Source organism: Pholcus phalangioides, unplaced genomic scaffold (genome assembly GCF_987345545.1).
Source record: "Pholcus phalangioides strain wild (caught in Gottingen) unplaced genomic scaffold, Ppha-v1.0 ptg000020l_1, whole genome shotgun sequence".
Taxonomy (NCBI): Eukaryota; Metazoa; Arthropoda; class Arachnida; order Araneae; family Pholcidae; genus Pholcus; species Pholcus phalangioides.
This window is the reverse complement of record NW_028301613.1, coordinates 10,552,670-10,572,119: the sequence shown is the minus strand read 5'-3', so window position 1 is coordinate 10,572,119 and position 19,450 is coordinate 10,552,670. Positions and strand designations below refer to the sequence as shown.

General features: G+C 38.9%; 1 protein-coding gene across 1 annotated transcript in view; it reads left to right on the top strand.

Moving 5' to 3' along the window:
• The window catches only part of Agps (alkyldihydroxyacetonephosphate synthase), a 426,147-nt gene that overhangs the window by 89,620 nt on the left and 317,077 nt on the right, over nucleotides 1–19,450 (top strand). The window contains exon 4 of the mRNA XM_089248613.1: nucleotides 14,051–14,171. Coding sequence (XP_089104739.1) covers nucleotides 14,051–14,171 — 121 coding nt within the window. The remainder of the gene's footprint in view (nucleotides 1–14,050; nucleotides 14,172–19,450) is intronic.

Sequence of the window (19,450 nt, the reverse complement as noted above, 5' to 3'; positions counted from 1 at the left end):
TTCACGTTGTCGTGGCGTCAATAATTACCATGGTCGTTAGGGAAAACACTCATAGAGGACAGCCGTAGTCATTTCCATTGAGCAGCCGTAAGAAAAAGTCTCTGTGACCGCATTTAAGCAACTGGCAAAGACGTGACTTCGTTTTCATACCATTTATCTGCAATCATTTATCAGGGGGAAGCCCTTGGTTGCCGAAATTCCTGTATAATCGTTATTGTATTCCATTAACAGCCGTGTGGTAAACACGTTTTTTTCGTCCACAGCTTTGTAATTTGAATTTTTTTTAATCGTTTCTTCCGATTAAACATCTTCAGAAAGAAAATATAAAACTTTAAGCTATATACATCTAAATATAAAGCTTTTAGGAATTCATATACCCAAGATTATCAATCACTGATAGCATCCACGAAAAGCAACACATACTTTATAAACAGTATGTAGATGTGATTTCTCTATTCTGCATGGAAAGACTGGCATGGAATTATATTCTCAGTGGCAATGCAGAACCAGTCTTGAGGGGGGGGGGCGGAGAGAGAATGTAACTTTTTCTTTATTTAAAAAAAAAAATTTATGAACTTTTTTTTGATGGAGTCTACGAGTGTCGGGGGGGGGGGGGGTTACCCCCCTCTGGAGAATCTACGGATTTCTGTATTTCAAAAGTTGGCGCGTCTGAATAAAAGATCAATATTGTAGTCCCCAGATGTCTGATGACATAAATATAATATAGTGAATGAAATATGAAAATAAATGAAAAATTAGAAGTAAAAATTAATGGACGCAGACTACAATGAAATGTTAAGAGTATGTATTATTTCAAAAACTATAGCCAATTTGGCAAAACCAACATAGTTTCAAAACAAAATCGGCAGCAGAAATATACCCTTAAACCATCGAAATTTCCTTGCCATTCTTGCTTTTCTTTAAGCAGCATTATCATTCCAACACCTAAATGGTTTGTTTCAGTATAATTTTTGTTGTGCTTGCCTCCCATAAAATAATTTTTATTCTTTATTGTATATACACTGCTGGCCACCGTAAATGCAACACCCTGAAGGAAGCATGCAAATAATATGAAATTTACAACATGCATTAGCGGAGGAGAGATATGCAAATGATTAGAATTTCAGCGCAGACGCACATCACGTGCGCCTGTGGCGCCACTTCAAAGCGCTATTTAAGGCTTGGAGATTTGGACGATTTGAAGTACGGCAATTGTGTTTTTCTTGTGGTTTTTTCAAAAAAACGATCAATTATGCCTCGTAGAAAACAGCGATCACCTTTTGATCAGGTATCCGAGTTCGACAGAGGAAGGATAGTGGCCTACCGAGACTGTGGATTATCTTTCAGGGAAATCGGTAGTCGTGTTGGACGAAAACAAACAACTGTAATGCGGATATGTGATCGTTGGATGCAGGAGGGTACGAAGGACCGACGTGTTCGATCGCATCCACCTCAGTGCACCACTTCACGTGATGACAGGCGTATTGTGCGTATGGCAGTGATGGATCGCTCAGCCACATCACGAACCATAGCACAGCACATTCAGTCTGTACCGCATCATCCAGTGTCTGCGCGTACCATTCGACGCCGTTTACAGCAGAGTGGTCTGTCCGCAAGACGTCCATTGCTTCGTCTACCCTTGACGCAGAACCACAGACGTCTCCGCCGCCAATGGTGCGATGAAAGAAGGATGTGGACGGCACAATGGAATGAAATTGTCTTTACTGACGAGTCACGCTTCTGTCTGCAACACCACGATGGTCGGATTCGAGTCCGGAGACACCGTGGAGAGAGGATGCTGAACAGCTGCGTTATGCACCGTCACACTGGTCCTGCACCGGGTATTATGGTATGGGGTGGTATTGGATATCACTCTCGCACTCCTCTAGTACGCATTGCCGGTACTTTGAAAAGCCTTTTTCTTTTATATGAAAGGCAATACGATTGTTTTCTTTATGGTGTTTTTTTGCACCTTTTAAATAGAAATATACAATTTTTTTTTCTTTTTTGCAACCCTCCTTAAAATCTCTCCTTAAGCCCATGGCTGGACGGGATAAATTTTAAAGAGGGTAAAATATTTTTCAAGAAAGAAATATGCTTGGCTCGAAAAAATTTGTTTTGTGCTCAATTTTTTTTCCAGTTTGTCAATTTTTAAGGTATTTTAAAAAAAAATAGATTTTCAAAGTTTACCTTTTCTTAAAATGGAAATTTAAAAGGCTAGCAGTATTATATACACCTTAAATAATTTTTTTTCACAAAACAAAATGTGCTGACATAGAATTTTAAATTGCTACAAAATTAATAAATGGTGTTACAAAAATACAATTTCAGTTGCAACAAAAATCATTTTTCCTTTTTCCACTCTTGTGTGGAAGGAGTGGAAAATCCGCTACAATTTTGCTTCAAACTGCTACAAAAATGCCAAAATTTTTAAATTCTGCACTATCTTTCTCCAAAAACAAAATTTTCCCTTAAGAAACTTAAAAGTTGCTTCACAATAGAAGTTTGACTTTTCAATGACGTCATTTGCTCTCCCTAAATTTTATTTCTTGGGGCTGCAAATGGCCCCAAGAAATAAAAATGGCCCGATAGGGCAGCTTGAGGCCCCCTCCTCAGGATTCGGCGCATAGGCTTCCGACAACGTATAAAATTGGGTCAAACTATGTGAATTGGCGCTCATCCACAGAACAACAACAAAAACCCTTCAATCGCTGTTTCCAATTATTTTTTTCAAAAAAAAAAATATAGATTCTAATTTATTTTCCCAAAAAATTCAATCCGAGTACATCTGTCCCTATTTTTAACTGATTAACAAATCAGTTGCTCCACATATACACAAATACAAATATCACTCCACAACAGGCAAATTGCCCAACGAGGTGGCTGACTTAAGAACATCATGGATCCCCGAGCCCTACCTACTACTGCTACACCACACATGCCCCCCCCCCCCGCCCCACGGAACCCCCAACGAATCGGTACATGCGGGAATGTGCGTGTACCTGTAGTGAAACCTGACGTGAAGTTTTTTGTTTCTCTGTAATGCTTGTTATGTGTAGTGCTGCCATCTGCCACCAGTTTTTCTAACTGTGAGTGAAGTGTTATGATTGAATGATTTATCGTTGTGTGACTGTTGCTCTCTGTGGCGAGACTTTTTAACGGGGAGATCGGCTCGCATTTGCGCCTTGACGTTGGGAACCACAGAAAACCAACTTCAGCCGACCACCACTGTGGGGTTCGAACCCGGATCCTCGCATCGCAAGTCCGTCACTATAACCACTCGACCACCACAGCCACATATTTTATTTTCCAGCATCTTTAACAGATTTTCAGTCTCTTGTTTTGCTTCCAAGTTTTCTATTATTCATTTTTTACTTCATTCTCTTGATATGTAATTTTTTTTTTATGCCATTCACCAGCATGCTTATTGCTTAATCGTAAATGGTTTCCAGCTGCGCATTAATTAGAATTACTTTGTTTAGACCATGGTGGTGGTTGGTTTGAAAGGTATTTTATATAAGATAGCAATAAACCTTATTTAGGCAGACAAGCAGAGTTCACAAAATTCACAAAACTTTTCTTTGGGTATGTGCTATGTGGTAGACACTCTGATTGTGAAAATAATACAGTAACAAGCTAGCATCCCTCGCAGCTACAGTGACTATTTTTGTCACATCATTATCATATTCTGCATACTGGGGCTTATTGTATTGTATATTTGTACCAGTATATAGCTGATTCCAAAACAGATACAGTCCCAGACGACGGTGATCACCCCTTCCAAGATCAGAATACTATGCTAAAACATTGGTCTGCATCATTAAATAGAGCTGATCTATGATATAAATCACCCTGCACCTGTCCTTTTTTTTAATGGTCATCCCATGCAGGCTACAGTGATTTGGGATAGAGTAGTTACACGGACAGCTGTTGTAGAGCGTATCACCAAATGGCTGTTGGTGCCAAGAGACCATCGCCAACACAAGCCAAGCTCGCTAAGGAGAGGAAAAAAAACCTTTTTTTTCGAGCTGCCTTGGAGTGACGCGCTCTCTTTTGGGCTCTCACGGTTTTGGGTCGTCATAGGAGAGGTTGGTCGGATCCCAGGCTCTAGAATAATGTAACAAGATACAAATCAGTAATACGCCAATGATTTGATCTTAATCCCCAAACAAGCATAGAAAAATAATGCCAGAAATAGCCTTTGCATGCCACCCATATGATGAGGTGGTAACCACGAGGAATGGGAGATCCATAGTCTTCATGATGAATAAAGATATGTGAACTGGTCCACGTCACTTTCGGGATGCCATCACCCTAGAGACGAGATGAAGCTATCTGGCCCAAAGAAGATCTGGGATACCTTCTGAGACTCGAAACCTCTAAACGAAATAGATGGAACCTGGTAATCTTCGGCCTATGCAACAGTACCTTGCAACAACCCTGAATCGACACTCTGTGGCAGATCCGCAATAGAACTTTAATGCAGTGAACATAGTCTAGGCCTGGTACATAAGTTGTTTAACGTTAATCAAGATCTCACTCAGAAATAATATTTGCCATCTGAAAAGTAATATCAATGTAAAAATATTATATGTGTCCTAATATAACTTGATAAATACTTAAAAACTATTTTCTCTCTCATCTGGTTTCGAACTGATTAAATGTGTCTGAAGTGAGTTTTAATCTATATGATCACGCCTTCAACTCCTAAGAGGGAGACTAACCTCCCCATCACACAGCTAGGGGATTCCACATCTGGGAATGTGGTTTGCTTAGGTCGTTATTTTCTATGCACACTCAGGTCACAATATTAAAAAAATATATAATAGCCCCTGTGCAATCATGTGAAGCAGCAGGGAAGGCTTGAGACAAAATTCTCACCTGTGCAAGACATTTTGGTGCATCTTTGGCATGAGTAAAATTATTTGGGAGAAACTCGTAGATATTTGTATATGCCATGAATTTTATATGGTGAGAGATAACATATGCAGTTTAATCATTAAAGCTCTTATCGTGGGTTTTATATTCATTTACTTCATAAACTTACATGTATTTATTGTATACTATCTTGAGTTGTGTTCCAACTAGATGAGCTGAATCAAATTATAACGATTTCTGAAAATTATTCCAAATAGCAACACGTAACAAGTGCAACACTAATGTGAATTATCTTTTCGTTCCTTTGAAACCAACCACAACCATGGTCTAGACAAAGTAATTTTAATTAATGCTAATTTGGAAACCATTTTCCATTGAACACTAAATGTGCTGGTGGATAATGTAAAAAGAAATGATATATAAAGAGAATGAATAGTAGAAAATGAATAATGATAATTAACTGAAAATCTGTTAAAGATGCTGGAAAATAAAATATATGGAGCAATCACAAATCAGTTAAAAATAGGGAGCATTCTCTTGAATTTCTAATAATTTAATCATTATTCTATTGTTTAAATCAAAAACAATTTAATTCTGTAGTTCAAGTTAAAAATGATTTTAGTCTGTAGTTTTTAATCACACTATTAAATTTCTGAAAATTTTGAATAAATATTCTAAGAATGACCCAGGAAAAGAAGTAATCTCAAAGTATGTTGAATGAAACTGAGATAATGATCAAGAGTGAACTCAAAAAGCAACACTCATCTCTTTAAGTATGAAATGGGTAAATTCTGGTAAATAAGAAAAAAAAAAAAAAAAAACACTCTTTCAAATTATTGAAAATCTGAAGTACCATATGTTAGCCTCTCATTTGTTCATAAAATATTTCTAAAAGAATCTCTGTATTTTGTGCCTTGGGGAGGGGGGGAGATGGGGCACCAGACACTAACTTCTCCTGAGCTAAGATAAGACTGTTTTTTGAAGTAAAAAGTAATCCTGTGTACACTACTGCATATATGCATATAAAAACGGTGTATTTCATTTATTACCAAAATTTTAAAGTGCTACAAAACTGATAAATGCTGCTATAAAAACATTTTTGCTGCTACAGAAATAATTTTTCCTGCTGCAAAAATCAAATTTTAATTTTCCACCCATGTTAAATTTGTACCATAGATTCATTCTAAATGCAGTGGAAATCCAGGCACCACTTTATGAATTCGTTAAATCTAAGAAAAATGATAAATTTATTGATCAATGTAAAAAATCATTGGTGAAAAACACTTTATCGGTATATCCAGCAGCAGATGCTGAAGTTTCATTAATGGTAGATGCTTCTTCCGTCTGGGTTTGCTGACAATTTCCAACCATTTATATATTTTTCTCGCAAGCTTACAGCTACAAAGTTAAAATATAGTGGCTATGATAGGGAATTGCTTGCCATTTATTCTGCGGTACGTCACTTCAGATATTCAGATATTTTTTGGCAGGCAGGAATTTTGCAATTTTCAGCAACCATAAGCTGCTCTGTTTTGCATTCCACCAGAGACTGGAGAGGGCTTCTCCTAGACAACAAAAACAGCTTGAATACGTAGCCCAGTTCACCACTGACATGTTACATATCGGATAATTAAATTTTTGTAGCTGATTTGCTTTCTAGGATATCTAGTGTATATTTTCGTAATCAAATTAGTAATTTGTAAAGAATTAGCTATTAAGCAAATTAATGATAAAGAACTAGAGGTGTTACATGGCTCGGAATATAATTTTGAAACAAAGGATGTGCTTCATCATCTGGAAAACATTTTGGTTGCATGTGATGTCTCCACTGGAATGCCAAGACTACATTCCAGCAGAGCTTCGACATCAAGTATTCCATTCAGTAAATGTACTCACAACCCTGGCATCGCTCACAAGCACTGTCTTATAAGTAATAGCACTAACCAATTGCACCACTGGGGACTCAGTAAATGTCCTGTCATATCCTGGTATTTGCACCACAGTGTATCTGGTGAAGCAGAAATTTGTTTGGCAAGATCTCAAAAAGAACTGTGCAGAGGGTGTTCGAGTATGTATATCTTGCCAAAAAGCCAAGACTCATTGCCATACTTGTGTCTCCCTCTAGGATAATCCCTTCCCGCAGATGATGGTTTCCGAGTGATACATATCAACATCGTTGAACCACTGCCAACTTCTCAAGTTTATCGATACTGTTTAATTTGTGTCGACAGGTGGATTTTAGGCAGTTGCAGATCAACGAACGGAGACCATAGCTGGTTGGATATCAAGATTTGGCTATCTACAAGCAATCGTATCTGACCAAGGTACTCAATTCGAAAGTGGATTCGTACGCCATTTGTCCAACCTCCGTGAAAATGAGAAAATGTGCACAGCCGCCTATCATCCTGCCACTAATGGTATGGTAAATGATTTCATTAAGATCTAAAAGACTCTATTCATTGTCACGCTACAGATAAGTGGATGGGAAAACTTCCTCTGATCCTTCTACGATTGCATTCCAGTTTGCATGAGGATGCTAGTTGTTCCTCAGCAAAAATAGTGCATGGAACTATTCTTTGTTTAACAGGAGACGTCTTTCCAGGGACTGCCGAAAGATACAACTGTACAACACCAACACGAGTTTATATCTCACCTCCAAGAAATTATGAACAAGTTACATGCTATTCCAGCGACTCGCTGTGGCAAAGAATTAATCTTTGTCCATAAAGAACTAAATAAGTGCACATACGTGTTCCTGAGAACTGATTCACAGAATACCACCCTCTTCAAATATCATATGAAGGACCATATCAGGTGCTGGGAAGAAAGGCACAAACTTTTCTCTTTAAGATAAAGGGTAAGCCGGTCACAGTATGTGTAGATTGTGTAAAACCCGCATTCTGTGAAGCTAATCCTTTGCTGAAAAAGGAAGCTCGACTGGGTGATCAAAAGGTATTCACTCGATCAGGCAGACAAGTCATATTTGTGTTCCTGCCTGCTCACTAAGTGGGGAATACTGTGGCAGTGCTGCATTCCCTATGCAAAGTGATGCAATCATTTCTAGTCATCTATCGCTATGCCCACATCCACTATGTAAGAATCATGCACACTTCAATCAACGCTACAATATTTAACTGCAGTATATTTTAAAATGATTAGTTAACGAGACAATGTTATTTATGTTTCGATAAATCATGTTAAGTTAAAAATTTCTCAGATTGCTGTCCTTGGATATACCTCATTTAATTGAGCACAAGTGGTCAAGTTTAGACCCTTAAACCAAATATTCTTTCTCTTCCTGGGTAGAGAGAAAATATCCAAATGCCAGATAGGTGTGTTGAAGGCAGTGGAGAGGAATAAACTTTGAAAGGATAAAAAAGGAAAAAAGGGACAAAAGAAGAGACCTGTTGTCAGCACTCTAATAGCTATAAAAGTGTTTCTCAACATTTCTGAATCTACGGACCAGTGAAATCTCAAACATTTTGAATGGACCACAAATTTACAGCATGATGGTGTCCCATATTTTACTGAACTCAGAATGGCCAGATTTTTGGCTGTTCCAACTATTTTGTAGATTGTCCTATTTTTTTTCAATAAACCTTATTTGAATTTTTTTTTTTTTTTTAAACTTGTGAATGATAATTTTTATAGCTTATAAATCATAATATTACAATTATGGCTGCATTCACAGTAATTTTCAGTAGTCTTTCATTTTCAAAGCATTTGTAATTTTTCAGCAATTTTAGCAACTATTGTTGATTTATAGGCACGTTTTGGCAATACGCATGACAGTGTTTTTGTTAGGAGTCGATGTCCCATATTATGCTGTGATTAAGATCCTAGCTTCCAGTATTTTACTTAATGAAAATGATTGTTTTTACCCTAAGATTGTTTTTTCAAGAAATACATCTTCGCTTACAGCAGCCCTTTATTTCAACAAATTTTCCAATATTTCGCAGATTTGTCATAAATTTCATTTTCTGGCTATAATTAGTGGTATCTCATATTTAAGGTTACAGTTTTCTGAATTTTTTTCAATAAGATATGGTGATGCCAAGTATGAAGCTGCAATTTTTATTTGAATCCAAAAGGATATTACTAATATCAATTACACTAATTTTACAATTGGTTTGGAAAGACATTATGAAATCTGCCTGCAGACCACCTCTGATCTGCCGACCGTGGGTTGAGAAACACTACACACAGGGTAATATGCAAGTTATTTGATTACTGGAAAACCTTTGTTTATTTGACATTCGTCACTCCAAGGGATGCTTCCATTAAAAAAAATTAAGCTCACAAAATAGGAATAGAAATGTCGAGGTTATTAATGTTTTGAGAGGTATGTATAAATCTTTTTTTTGAACAAGAATGTACGTCAGCAGCCATGTTTTCAGCTATCTGATTGGATTTACAAATGCCCTGGAAAGAAGATCTAATTGAAGGTCAAGTGTTGACAAAAAACTATTTGGGATTGCTGGTACACCGTCTTGGTCCATATCAGGTTTTTTTTTTTTTCGCTTGCTGTGTTCTACCTGAGCACTGGAAGCCTTAATTTTAGGATGTCATATTAGTATTGTAGATTGATTAATCAATTACAGTGGAACCTCTTCTAACAGACACTTTTCTGAACCTTGGTCCTGTGGAATAGGGCTTTAATGTATTTCACTCCCAGTTAGTGGGCACTCTTTTTTTGGCATCTGTCAATTTATTAATTTTTGGTCATAAACCAAGAATTTATCATATTCAATGAAGATTATTATTATTAACCCCAGCTCGTATTGGTAAATATGATAAATCTTCAATTAATTACTTATTAATTAAACATAATTATGGTCCCAGACTGAATTTGAATGACAATTTTGGTTTTAGAGACGGATCGTCATCCATCTCTACTGCCGCCATCTAGAGCTGAAGTTAAAAAAAGGCTGATATGTTGCTATTCAGTAAGTCACACTACTATGCATGTTTTAAGGGAAAATGGTAGTGTCTCTATGGTATGATGATCAATGCGCTTGTCAGTATGCAAGGTTCTGGGTTCGATTCCCGGTGGAAAGAAATTGCACTTTTTTTATCCAGAAAGCCTATTGATTTGTTTGATTTTGTTTGTTAATACATGTGAAGAAATCCAACAGTACAAGACTGATAATGTTGTTATGGATGTTTTTATCTCCATACTTATTTTAATTTAATTTTATTTTTATTGCAAAATATTTGTAGTGCACGTATCGTACAGGTAAAAATAAATGATTGGCTTAATGAAGAGAAGAGTTACAAATTTTTCCATATTTAACAAACATGCCAACTTAATTTCCGAATTACGCATAACTGCCAGTAAAAGTGGTAAATATAGTTACATTTATTCAAACTTTCTTTATTGAGACAATCGGTGATTATGCATAAGAACTGGTGTTTCACTTTCACAATAACATACATCTTAACATCGCGATGTACAGGAATCAATTGCGACTGAAGGCAAACTATGTATAAATAATTGGAAATAATTGAAAGGCATATAAACAAGATTCCATAGTATATCGTACCTCGCTGACGCTCCCCGTTAGCGAACAAAACTTTTGGTCCCATGGGTGTCCATCGTCAGGAGGTTCTACTGTATTATAATGTTGTCGGAATACACACAGTAAAACCTCTTTTACAGACACCAGTGGGACAAAAAAAGTTTAGGGGCTGTTCAAGTATTACGTAAGCAAATTTTAAACAATTTTTGACCCCTCCCCCCGTCGGCAAAATTTAGTCTTCAGCTCTGCCCCTCTGAATCCTAACGCATATTGGCATGTGCCTCCTCCCAGCGACGACCAAAAATGTATTTTTTTAGTGCTAAAAATTTTTTTTCATTAAAATTTTGGAAGAAAATACCTTTATATGTTATTATAATCAATTTCTGTTAACTTCAATGTTATTTAAAGGCTACGAACTCAAAATTTATATAAATAAATTCATTGCGAACCCCCCCCCCCCCCAAGCCATATAATGATAAATTGCATGAAGGCCTTTGGCCCGCGGACCAAATATGGTTATCTGATGCTACCTACCCTCCTCAAACCTAATTTTGTAAAAATGAACTAAGCTGCACATTTACAGATCGTATAAGTGCGCCGTGGTACAATTCCAGAGCATTTAAGCAGACCATGGCACATTTTCAGATCACTTAATGACCCGGGACACCGTTTCAGAACACTTAAGCGATCCGTGACACATTTAGAGATCCCTTGAGTGACATGTGATGTAGATTTAGATTACTTAAGTGGCCCCCAGTGCGGTTCTACATCACTCAAGTTACACGCGACGCATTCTCAGATAATTTAAGTGATCCGCGACATGTAATTACGGATCACTTAAGTGATGTGTGGCACAGTTCCAGAGCACTTGGATCCACGAAACATTTAGAGGTCACTAAAGTGGTTCTGTAGGGCACTTATCAGTGGGGGGGGGGGGGGGGGAGGACAATGTTGCCTCAAGTGGCGACAAAACTATCGAAACGTTTTTCTCATTTTGGCGCACCGAGTAATACGCCATCAATGCATTTCATATTTTCATAAAGAGTGGTTGATGACGTAAGCATTATCTTTATCTGAAACTGACTATAGCTCAGGCCTATCACAATGAAGTGATTTTCTGCCTTTTACCCAATTGGGTGAGCTATAGCGGAAAAATGAGCTTCAACATCACAGCCTTTCTGAGAGCCAGATGTCCCTCCCAATCTCCCACAACTCTCCCACCTCTCACATCGACAACGCTGCGGCCGCCATAGCGCAACCTGACCACCATATCCAAAAAAGAAAAAATATGTATATATATTAACATATCCATGCTTTCTTTAGATCATAGTTTCCCAACCTTTTTTGTTCCATTGCCCCCCTTCTTCAGAAATTTTTTTCCTCCCATCACTTCCCAACGCAATCTAACCTATAGGATCCTGTGTTATATCCGTAGCTTCTACTGCCCCCTGGAACATTCCATCGAAAGCAGTGGGAATCACTGCTTTCAGGGGTGGGAACTTTGTGTCAATTTGCGCCAAAATTAACATCTTGCGCCATCCTGCGCCTATAGCATATTTTTATATTTTTCTGCGCCAAATAGCGAATTTTGCTTCAGTATGCCCGGAATTTCGGAAAGGACGCCAAAAAATTTTTGTTCCTGCTTGCCGCGAAACGATTCTTTCTAAGAGCGTTTTATATTCCATTGTATGCCTTATTTAAACTATATCGGCCTTTCCATCGCGAAACCCCTATAATATCCGTGATCGAGCAACTGAAGATGGTTTGCAATGGTCTTTCAGCTTCAAAGCGCAAATGCAAGTCAGTTGCCGTTTAAAAAACAGTTGCAACTGGAAGCAGCAGAAGTTGCTGTAGTCGATCAGCATTGCGTCAAACCCAGATGTTTCGTGAAAAAAATTTTCATTCGGGGAGTAAAAAGTGCATTTCCACCGAATTACGAATGGTAATTTAGAAACTTTGCCGAATAACGAGTGTTAAATCACCATTATCGCCAAATAACGAGTGCCAGATCGCCAATCTCGCCAAAAAATGAGTGCTTAATCGCCAAACGTTATGTTGATTCTTCCTTAATTCTCTCCCATTTTGCAACAATTTCTTTCCGAGTATGAAAAAATAAAAAACTTATATCAAAATAGCCCATTTGAGTGCTGCAGTTCCAGACAGCCAATAGTGCCCTCAGTAAGCAAAAATCATCTTATACTGGTGTGAAAAATTTTATGACAGCCGCTCTTTCAAACAAGGTGTCAAAAACCTGAAACACCTAAAACAAAAAACAAGCCAATGAAAAGTTGTTTGATAACAAAAGACAATGCAGTTGTTTTATTTAGAAAAGGGGTGAGGGTTAACGAAAATATTCTTGTTAATTTCCCTGCTCCAATTTATAAATAACTGCTCCGATTCCTATATTTTGCTGCTCCGAAATGGACTTTGATCTAAAGCACAGGGGTGGGAATTGACAATGTCTCATGACAACAGTTCTCGGTGGAACATTGTCTTAACAGTAGCATGGCAAATATTCAAAATGAAAAATGTACAACAGAGAATTTGGAAAGCTTTAATTCTCACGCTGGTGGGCCCTAGCGCCAGGCACCAGCGGGTGTTCCTTGAGAGCCAAAGAAATTCTCACGCTGGTGGGCTACCTACCGCCAGGCATCAGCGGGTATCGCCCAGAAAGATATAGAAATTCTCACGCTGATGGACCACCCAGCATCAGGCAACAGCGGGTATTCTCCAGAAGCAACAAAAGAAATTCTCACACTGGTGGGCCTCCTAGCGCTAGCGCCCCCCAGGCACCAGCATTATCCAAACTCCCCCCCCCCCCGTCATCAAAAGTCAGAAAATCGGAAACCCCTCCCCTCATCGATGCTTACGTAATACTTGAATGGTTCCTTATCCATAAAAGGGTGACCATTAATCAGGGCTTTTAAATACATACTTCTATTATATAGGGGGAAGTTATAACTTGGCGATTACATCGGGTGTCCATTAAAAGGGGTTTTGCTGTATAATTATATATTTTTATATAATCGTAACTATCATAAACAGTTACAGAATGAATTGTAACTTCACATGCTTTATATGTTTATAGCAAATTTTAGTTTTTTCCCAAAAACTTGCAATAACGGCCACATCCCAATAGCGGTCGTATTTTCACAGTCCTGTTGGTGGCCGTTGTTGGGGGGGGGGGGCCCTTACTGTATATATGTTTTTGTTCCAGTTTTTGTCTTTCTGTACCAGTTTTTTAATTCTATTTTTATCTTTTGTATCAGTTCGTATTTGTGTTTTTGTGAAATGAAAATAAAAAAAGATTAAAAATGTGCTATTTGAGGTTTTTAATGCGACTGTTTAAACCATCTAAAAACCATCATGTGCCCAAAACTCTCAACTCTGATTATTTGTCTATTACCAAAGCTTGTTATAACATGCATTTGAACATTTCCTGCCTCTAATTATCAATGATGTTATAACATTAGAACCTAGATAAAGGTGTCAGTTATATCGTGTATTCAGTATACCACACTTTTCTTTTGTCTTCTGACATGCATGGTGCAATGATGGATTAATGTAATTGATCTTTCATAAAAATTTTTTGCCATTCTTCTGTGACTTAAAAGACTTCAATTTTGTGCTTATTAATATTTTCAAATTTCCAGCCAGAGCTTAAAGACTCCGATATAAATGCTCCTCATCTAAATGAAGCATTTGTAGAAGAATTGAAAAACTTGCCTTGTGAGCATTCCTTCAATGGACAGGATAGACTTTTTAGAGCACATGGTAAGCCAAAAAGTTTTTAATTTTCTATGGGGGGGGGGGGAAACAGAAGTTCATATGAATTGGCAAATGGCTCCATATTACCTGCAGTGCATGCTTGTTGTGTTGTAAATGCTCATAAACTTTTTGTATTACACTGGGACTGAATTGTATATAATTTTTGTTTCTTCAGAACAGAGGTGGCCAACAGTAACTCTACTGGTGATAATGTAATTTTTTGGTTGCTAAAGATAATATGCAATCCACACACACTGGAAACAGCTGCCGATGTTTGGCAAGATTTGATCTCGCTTGGCGAGAGACACACTTCCGCTGGCAGTAACCGCGGAATGAACACGCAATAACAACCGTCCTGAATTTTGTTAAGTTTATAAATTATATAGTAATAAATATTTTATATAACTGGCATAACCATGATTTATCTCAACTCCTCCATCACTCACCAACAAGATAATGGTGACCAAGACGTAGTCTTTTAGGTATGTGAAGAATTTCTTCATTGTTTCTCATTCGCCTCGTGGTTTCACGGGATCGTTTTCCTTTTTTGACATGGCAGAAGCGTTGGCGATAAGGATACCAATTTTTACAGTGTCGGATCCCGCCTTGGGGTTTGAAATGTGCGAAGCTACCTTCAAACTCGCAACACAGAAGACGATAACGGACTCAAAAACTATGTACAACCACTGCGTTTCTCACCCGCCACCGGAAATAGCTACAATGGTACGCAATTTCATCATGCAGCGTGGGAAAGTCAGCCCGTATGAAGAACTGAAAGCGGTCATCATCGAATGATGCTGCGAATTGAAAACGCAAGAAATCCGATGTCTCCTCTCCGGGGAACAGCTAGGTGATAGGAAACCGCCCAAACTTTTCCAAATCATGCAGCGTTGTGCGAAAACCACAACATTGCCGACTCTCTTCTCTTGGAACTGTTCCTACAGCAGCTTCCGCCTAATGTTACTTCGATTCTAGCTGCCATACAAGCCACTCACACCACAGAAAGCAGCTGAAGTCGCGGATCACATCCTGGAGTCAACGCCGATCGAAATCAAGGAAGTTACGAAGCCGTCAATCCCTCAAGCTAGTGCAGCTTCCTTGAATTCTGAACTGATGGAGGAAATAAAACAACTGCGGAAAGAAGTTGCTGTCTTGAGATGAGCCAGGAGTCATTCTCGTAATCAAAACTAGTCCCGTTTACGACGGGAAAGTTCTGCGAGTGTTTCTGACGTATGTTGGTATCATCGCAAGTTGCGTTCCAACGTGAGGAAGTGTACAAAGCCATGCTCCTATCAGGGAAACGACAATGTCCAGGGGTAATGGCGACATGCCACTTGCAGGTGAGTTCTTGTCCCCTATTCATTCGTGATCGTAAAACAAACATTCGCTTTCTCGTTGATACCGGTAGTGACTGTTCTCTTATACCAGCAACCAAAAATGATTACAAATTAGCACCGATTCAAAATTTCAAAGCTGCAAACAGCACCGGAATTAAAGTATTTGTATTTTCGTTTTTCATTTGTGATGTGTCAAGTGCGATCATTGGAGCTGCATCATTTCAACTTATTACCCAATCTTAGGAGTAGAAAATTAGTTGATTTAAATACCAAATTGGAAGTTTCGGAACATTTAAATAGCGCGGGTCTTCACTCTGTTAAAGTGGTGTCGGAAGATAGCATCTATCATAAATTACTACTCGAATTTCCCGATATCACGAAACCACTGCATCCCGACCAGCCCATTAAGCACAATATCATGTATTACATAACAACTTCTGGTGCAGCAGTCTCTGCTAAAGCTCGCAGGCTGGATCCAGCTAAAATGAAACTGGCTAAATCAGCTTTTCAAGAAATGCTCAATCTTGGTCATATTCAACCTTCCAAGAGCAGTTTCTCTTCTCCTCTACACATGGTCCCGAAGAAAAATTCTTTGGATTGGCGACCAGTAGGAGACTACAGAGCCTTAAATGCTCGTACCATCAAGGATAAATACAGTGTCCCGAACATTCAAGACTACACTGCGGAACTTCACGGGAAAAATATTTTTTCTCACGTGGATTTAGTTTCCGCATATCACCAAATTCCAATTTTTCCCGACCACATACACAAAACGGCCATCACAACACCATTTGGTCTCTTCGAGTACACACGAATGTCTTTTGGTCTGTGCAATGCGGCATCTACTTTCCAACGTTTTATCGATGAAGTGTTGCACGATCTTCCATTCACGTATGCTTTTGTTGATGACATTGCATCGTCATCACCCGAGGAGCACCTTCATCATCTAAGAGCACTCTTTCAGCGACTCAACGACTATGGTCTCTCGCTGAAGCCTTCCAAGTGTGTGTTTGGACTTTCCACAGTTCACTTCCTTGGAGTACAAGTTTCACCGACTGGCATCAAGCCTTTTCCAGATCGAGTCGAAGCCATAGCAAAATATCCTGCGCCATCCACTCTCACACAACTTAGAAAATTCGTGGGACTTTTCAACTTCTACCGTCGCTTTATTCCGAAGCCTGCTCATATCTTGGCACCTTTAGTGAAATTGTTAGAAGGCCGACAAAACTGCAAAAAGCCCCAACGCAAAAAGTGTGAAGAACCTCTTCCGTGGGATGAGACATGTCAGGATGCATTCGACAAAGCGAAATCTGCATTGGCTGAAGCAACTCTACTTCACCATACAAATCCAGATGCCCCAATCAGTTTGTGAACTGATGCATCTGATGTTGCCATCGGTGGATCTCTCATGCAATATCATGACAATTGATGGAATCCCATTGCATTTTTGTTGATGAAGTCAGCTTCATCGACAAAATTTCAATGCACTGTTAGTGGTACTGTTAGTCACCTGCAAGTGGCATGTCGCCATTACCCCTGGACGTTGTCATTTCCCTTGTCGGAGCATGGCTTCATACACTTCCTCGTGGTGGAACGGAACTTGCGATGATACCCGCATACGTCAGAAACACTCTCAGGACTTTTACGTCATAAACGGGACTGGTTTTGATCACAAGAATGACTTCTGGCTCGCCTCAAAACAGCAACTTTTTCCTGCAGTTGTTGTATTTCCTCCATCAGCTCAGAATGCAAGAAAGTTGCACTAGCTTGAGGGATTGATGGCTTCGTAATCTCTTTGATTTCGATTGGCGTTGATTCCAGGGTGCGCTCCGCGACATCAGCGGCCATTTGTGGTGTGAGTGGCTGTATGGCAGCTAGAATCGAAGTAACATTCAACGGAAGCTGCTGTAGGAACAGTTCCAGGAGAAGTGAGTTGGCAATGTTGTGATTTTCCACACAACGCTGCATGATTTGGAAAAGTTCAGACGGTTTCCTATCACCCAGCTGTTCTCCAGACAGGAGACATCAGATTTCTTGCATTTTCGATTCGCAGCATCGTTCGATCATGACCGCTTTCAGTTCTTCATACGGGATGACTTTCCTGCGCTGCATGATGAAATCCTTTACCATTGTAGATATTTCCGGTGGCAGGTGGGAAACGCAGTGGTGGTACATAGTTTTTGAGTCCGTTATCGGCTTTGCTGTTGCGAGTTTTAAGGTAGCTTCGCACATTTAAACTACAAGGCGGATCCGACGCGGTAAAAAATGGTACCCATATTGCTGACGCTTCTGCCATGTCGAAAAAGGAAAACGATACCGTGAAACCACAAACCAAATGAGAAACTATGAAGAGATTCTTCACATACCTAAAACGCTACATCTAGGTCACCATTATCCTGTTGGTGAGTGATGGAGGAGTTGAGAAAAAATCATGGTTATTCTAGTTAAAATAAAATATTTATTATACTATATAATTTAAACTTGAAAAGATAAAATAAATAATTAATTTGTCTATAATTACTAAATATAATGTACTGAGGTTTTGATAGTATATATATAAAAGTCCGACCTACACTGTTTTTATTCTAAAATAACATATGCCCTTTTTAACTTCCTCAAAAATTTTGAATTAGGGTGTCAATATCTGTAGTGTCGGATTCAGTTTGTACATTATCGTATATGTTCATGTAATCCACAGCATCAGGTCCATAACACCAGGCCGTCCCTACTTGCAAAATTTGATGAATTTATAAGTGTTGTTGTTCCCACATAAATTTGGGCAGTTGCCTTCTTTGCCTCTGATTAATTCTGGCCCAGGCAACAATTTTGTTATTGCATTTGTTATTGCACCTACGAGCCCTACCTACTACTGCTACACCACACTTGCACCCCGCCCACAACCCCCCGCGGAACCCCCAACGAATCGGTACATGCGGGAATGTGCGTGTACGTGTAGTGAAACCTGACGTGGAGTTTTTTTGTTTCTCTGTAATGCTTGTTATGTGTAGTGCTGCCATCTGCCACCATTTTTTCAAACTATGAGCGAAGTGTTACGAAAAATCATTCAATCATAACACTTCGCTCATAGTTTGAAAAAATGGTGGCAGATGGCAGCACTACACATAACAAGCATTACAGAGAAACAAAAAAACTCCACGTCAGGTTTCACTACACGTACACGCACATTCCCGCATGTACCGATTCGTTGGGGGTTCCGCGGGGGGTTGTGGGCGGGGTGCAAGTGTGGTGTAGCAGTAGTAGGTAGGGCTCGTAGGTAGGGTAAAAAAGGGCTCGGGGATCCATGATGTTCTTAAGTCAGCCACCTCGTTGGGCAATTTGCCTGTTGTGGTGTTGTATTTGTATTGTATTTGTATTATTTGTATATTATTCCGAAATTCAACTCTTACACTGATTTCTCCCGTGGTGAGGCCTGCTTTTCCGAAAATTCTTGTCACACTTTCAGAAAGCAATTGCTTTATAGTATGGCTTATCAAAGCTACAGCATCAACTACAGAAACAGATTTTTGCTAATCTAAGGGGGGATGATGTACAACTCAAATTCTGTAGCATAGATTGCATAAAAAGTTTTGATGAAGCACTTTAATATTATGTATGGTCGCTAAACACTCAGTGTTTGTGAGATTTTCCATTAAAGGGTACAATTTTCGTTCCCATGTTAGACATGTTCCAGGTTTTTTAATGTGTATTTTAGCATTGAAATCACAGGACTGCGATTTTTTTTCCGTTTAAGGCAGGTTTCCACTTTATACAGGTTCCATTAAAGACAGGTTTTACTGTAATTTTATTGTTTTAAGAAATTCATTGTGACCCACCCTCAAAGCCATGTATGCTAAACCCATGGCCCACAGACAAATGCGGCTTGCTACCTTAAACCTAATTTTGTAAAAATGAACTGAGTGGCACACATTTACGAATCACGCAATTGAC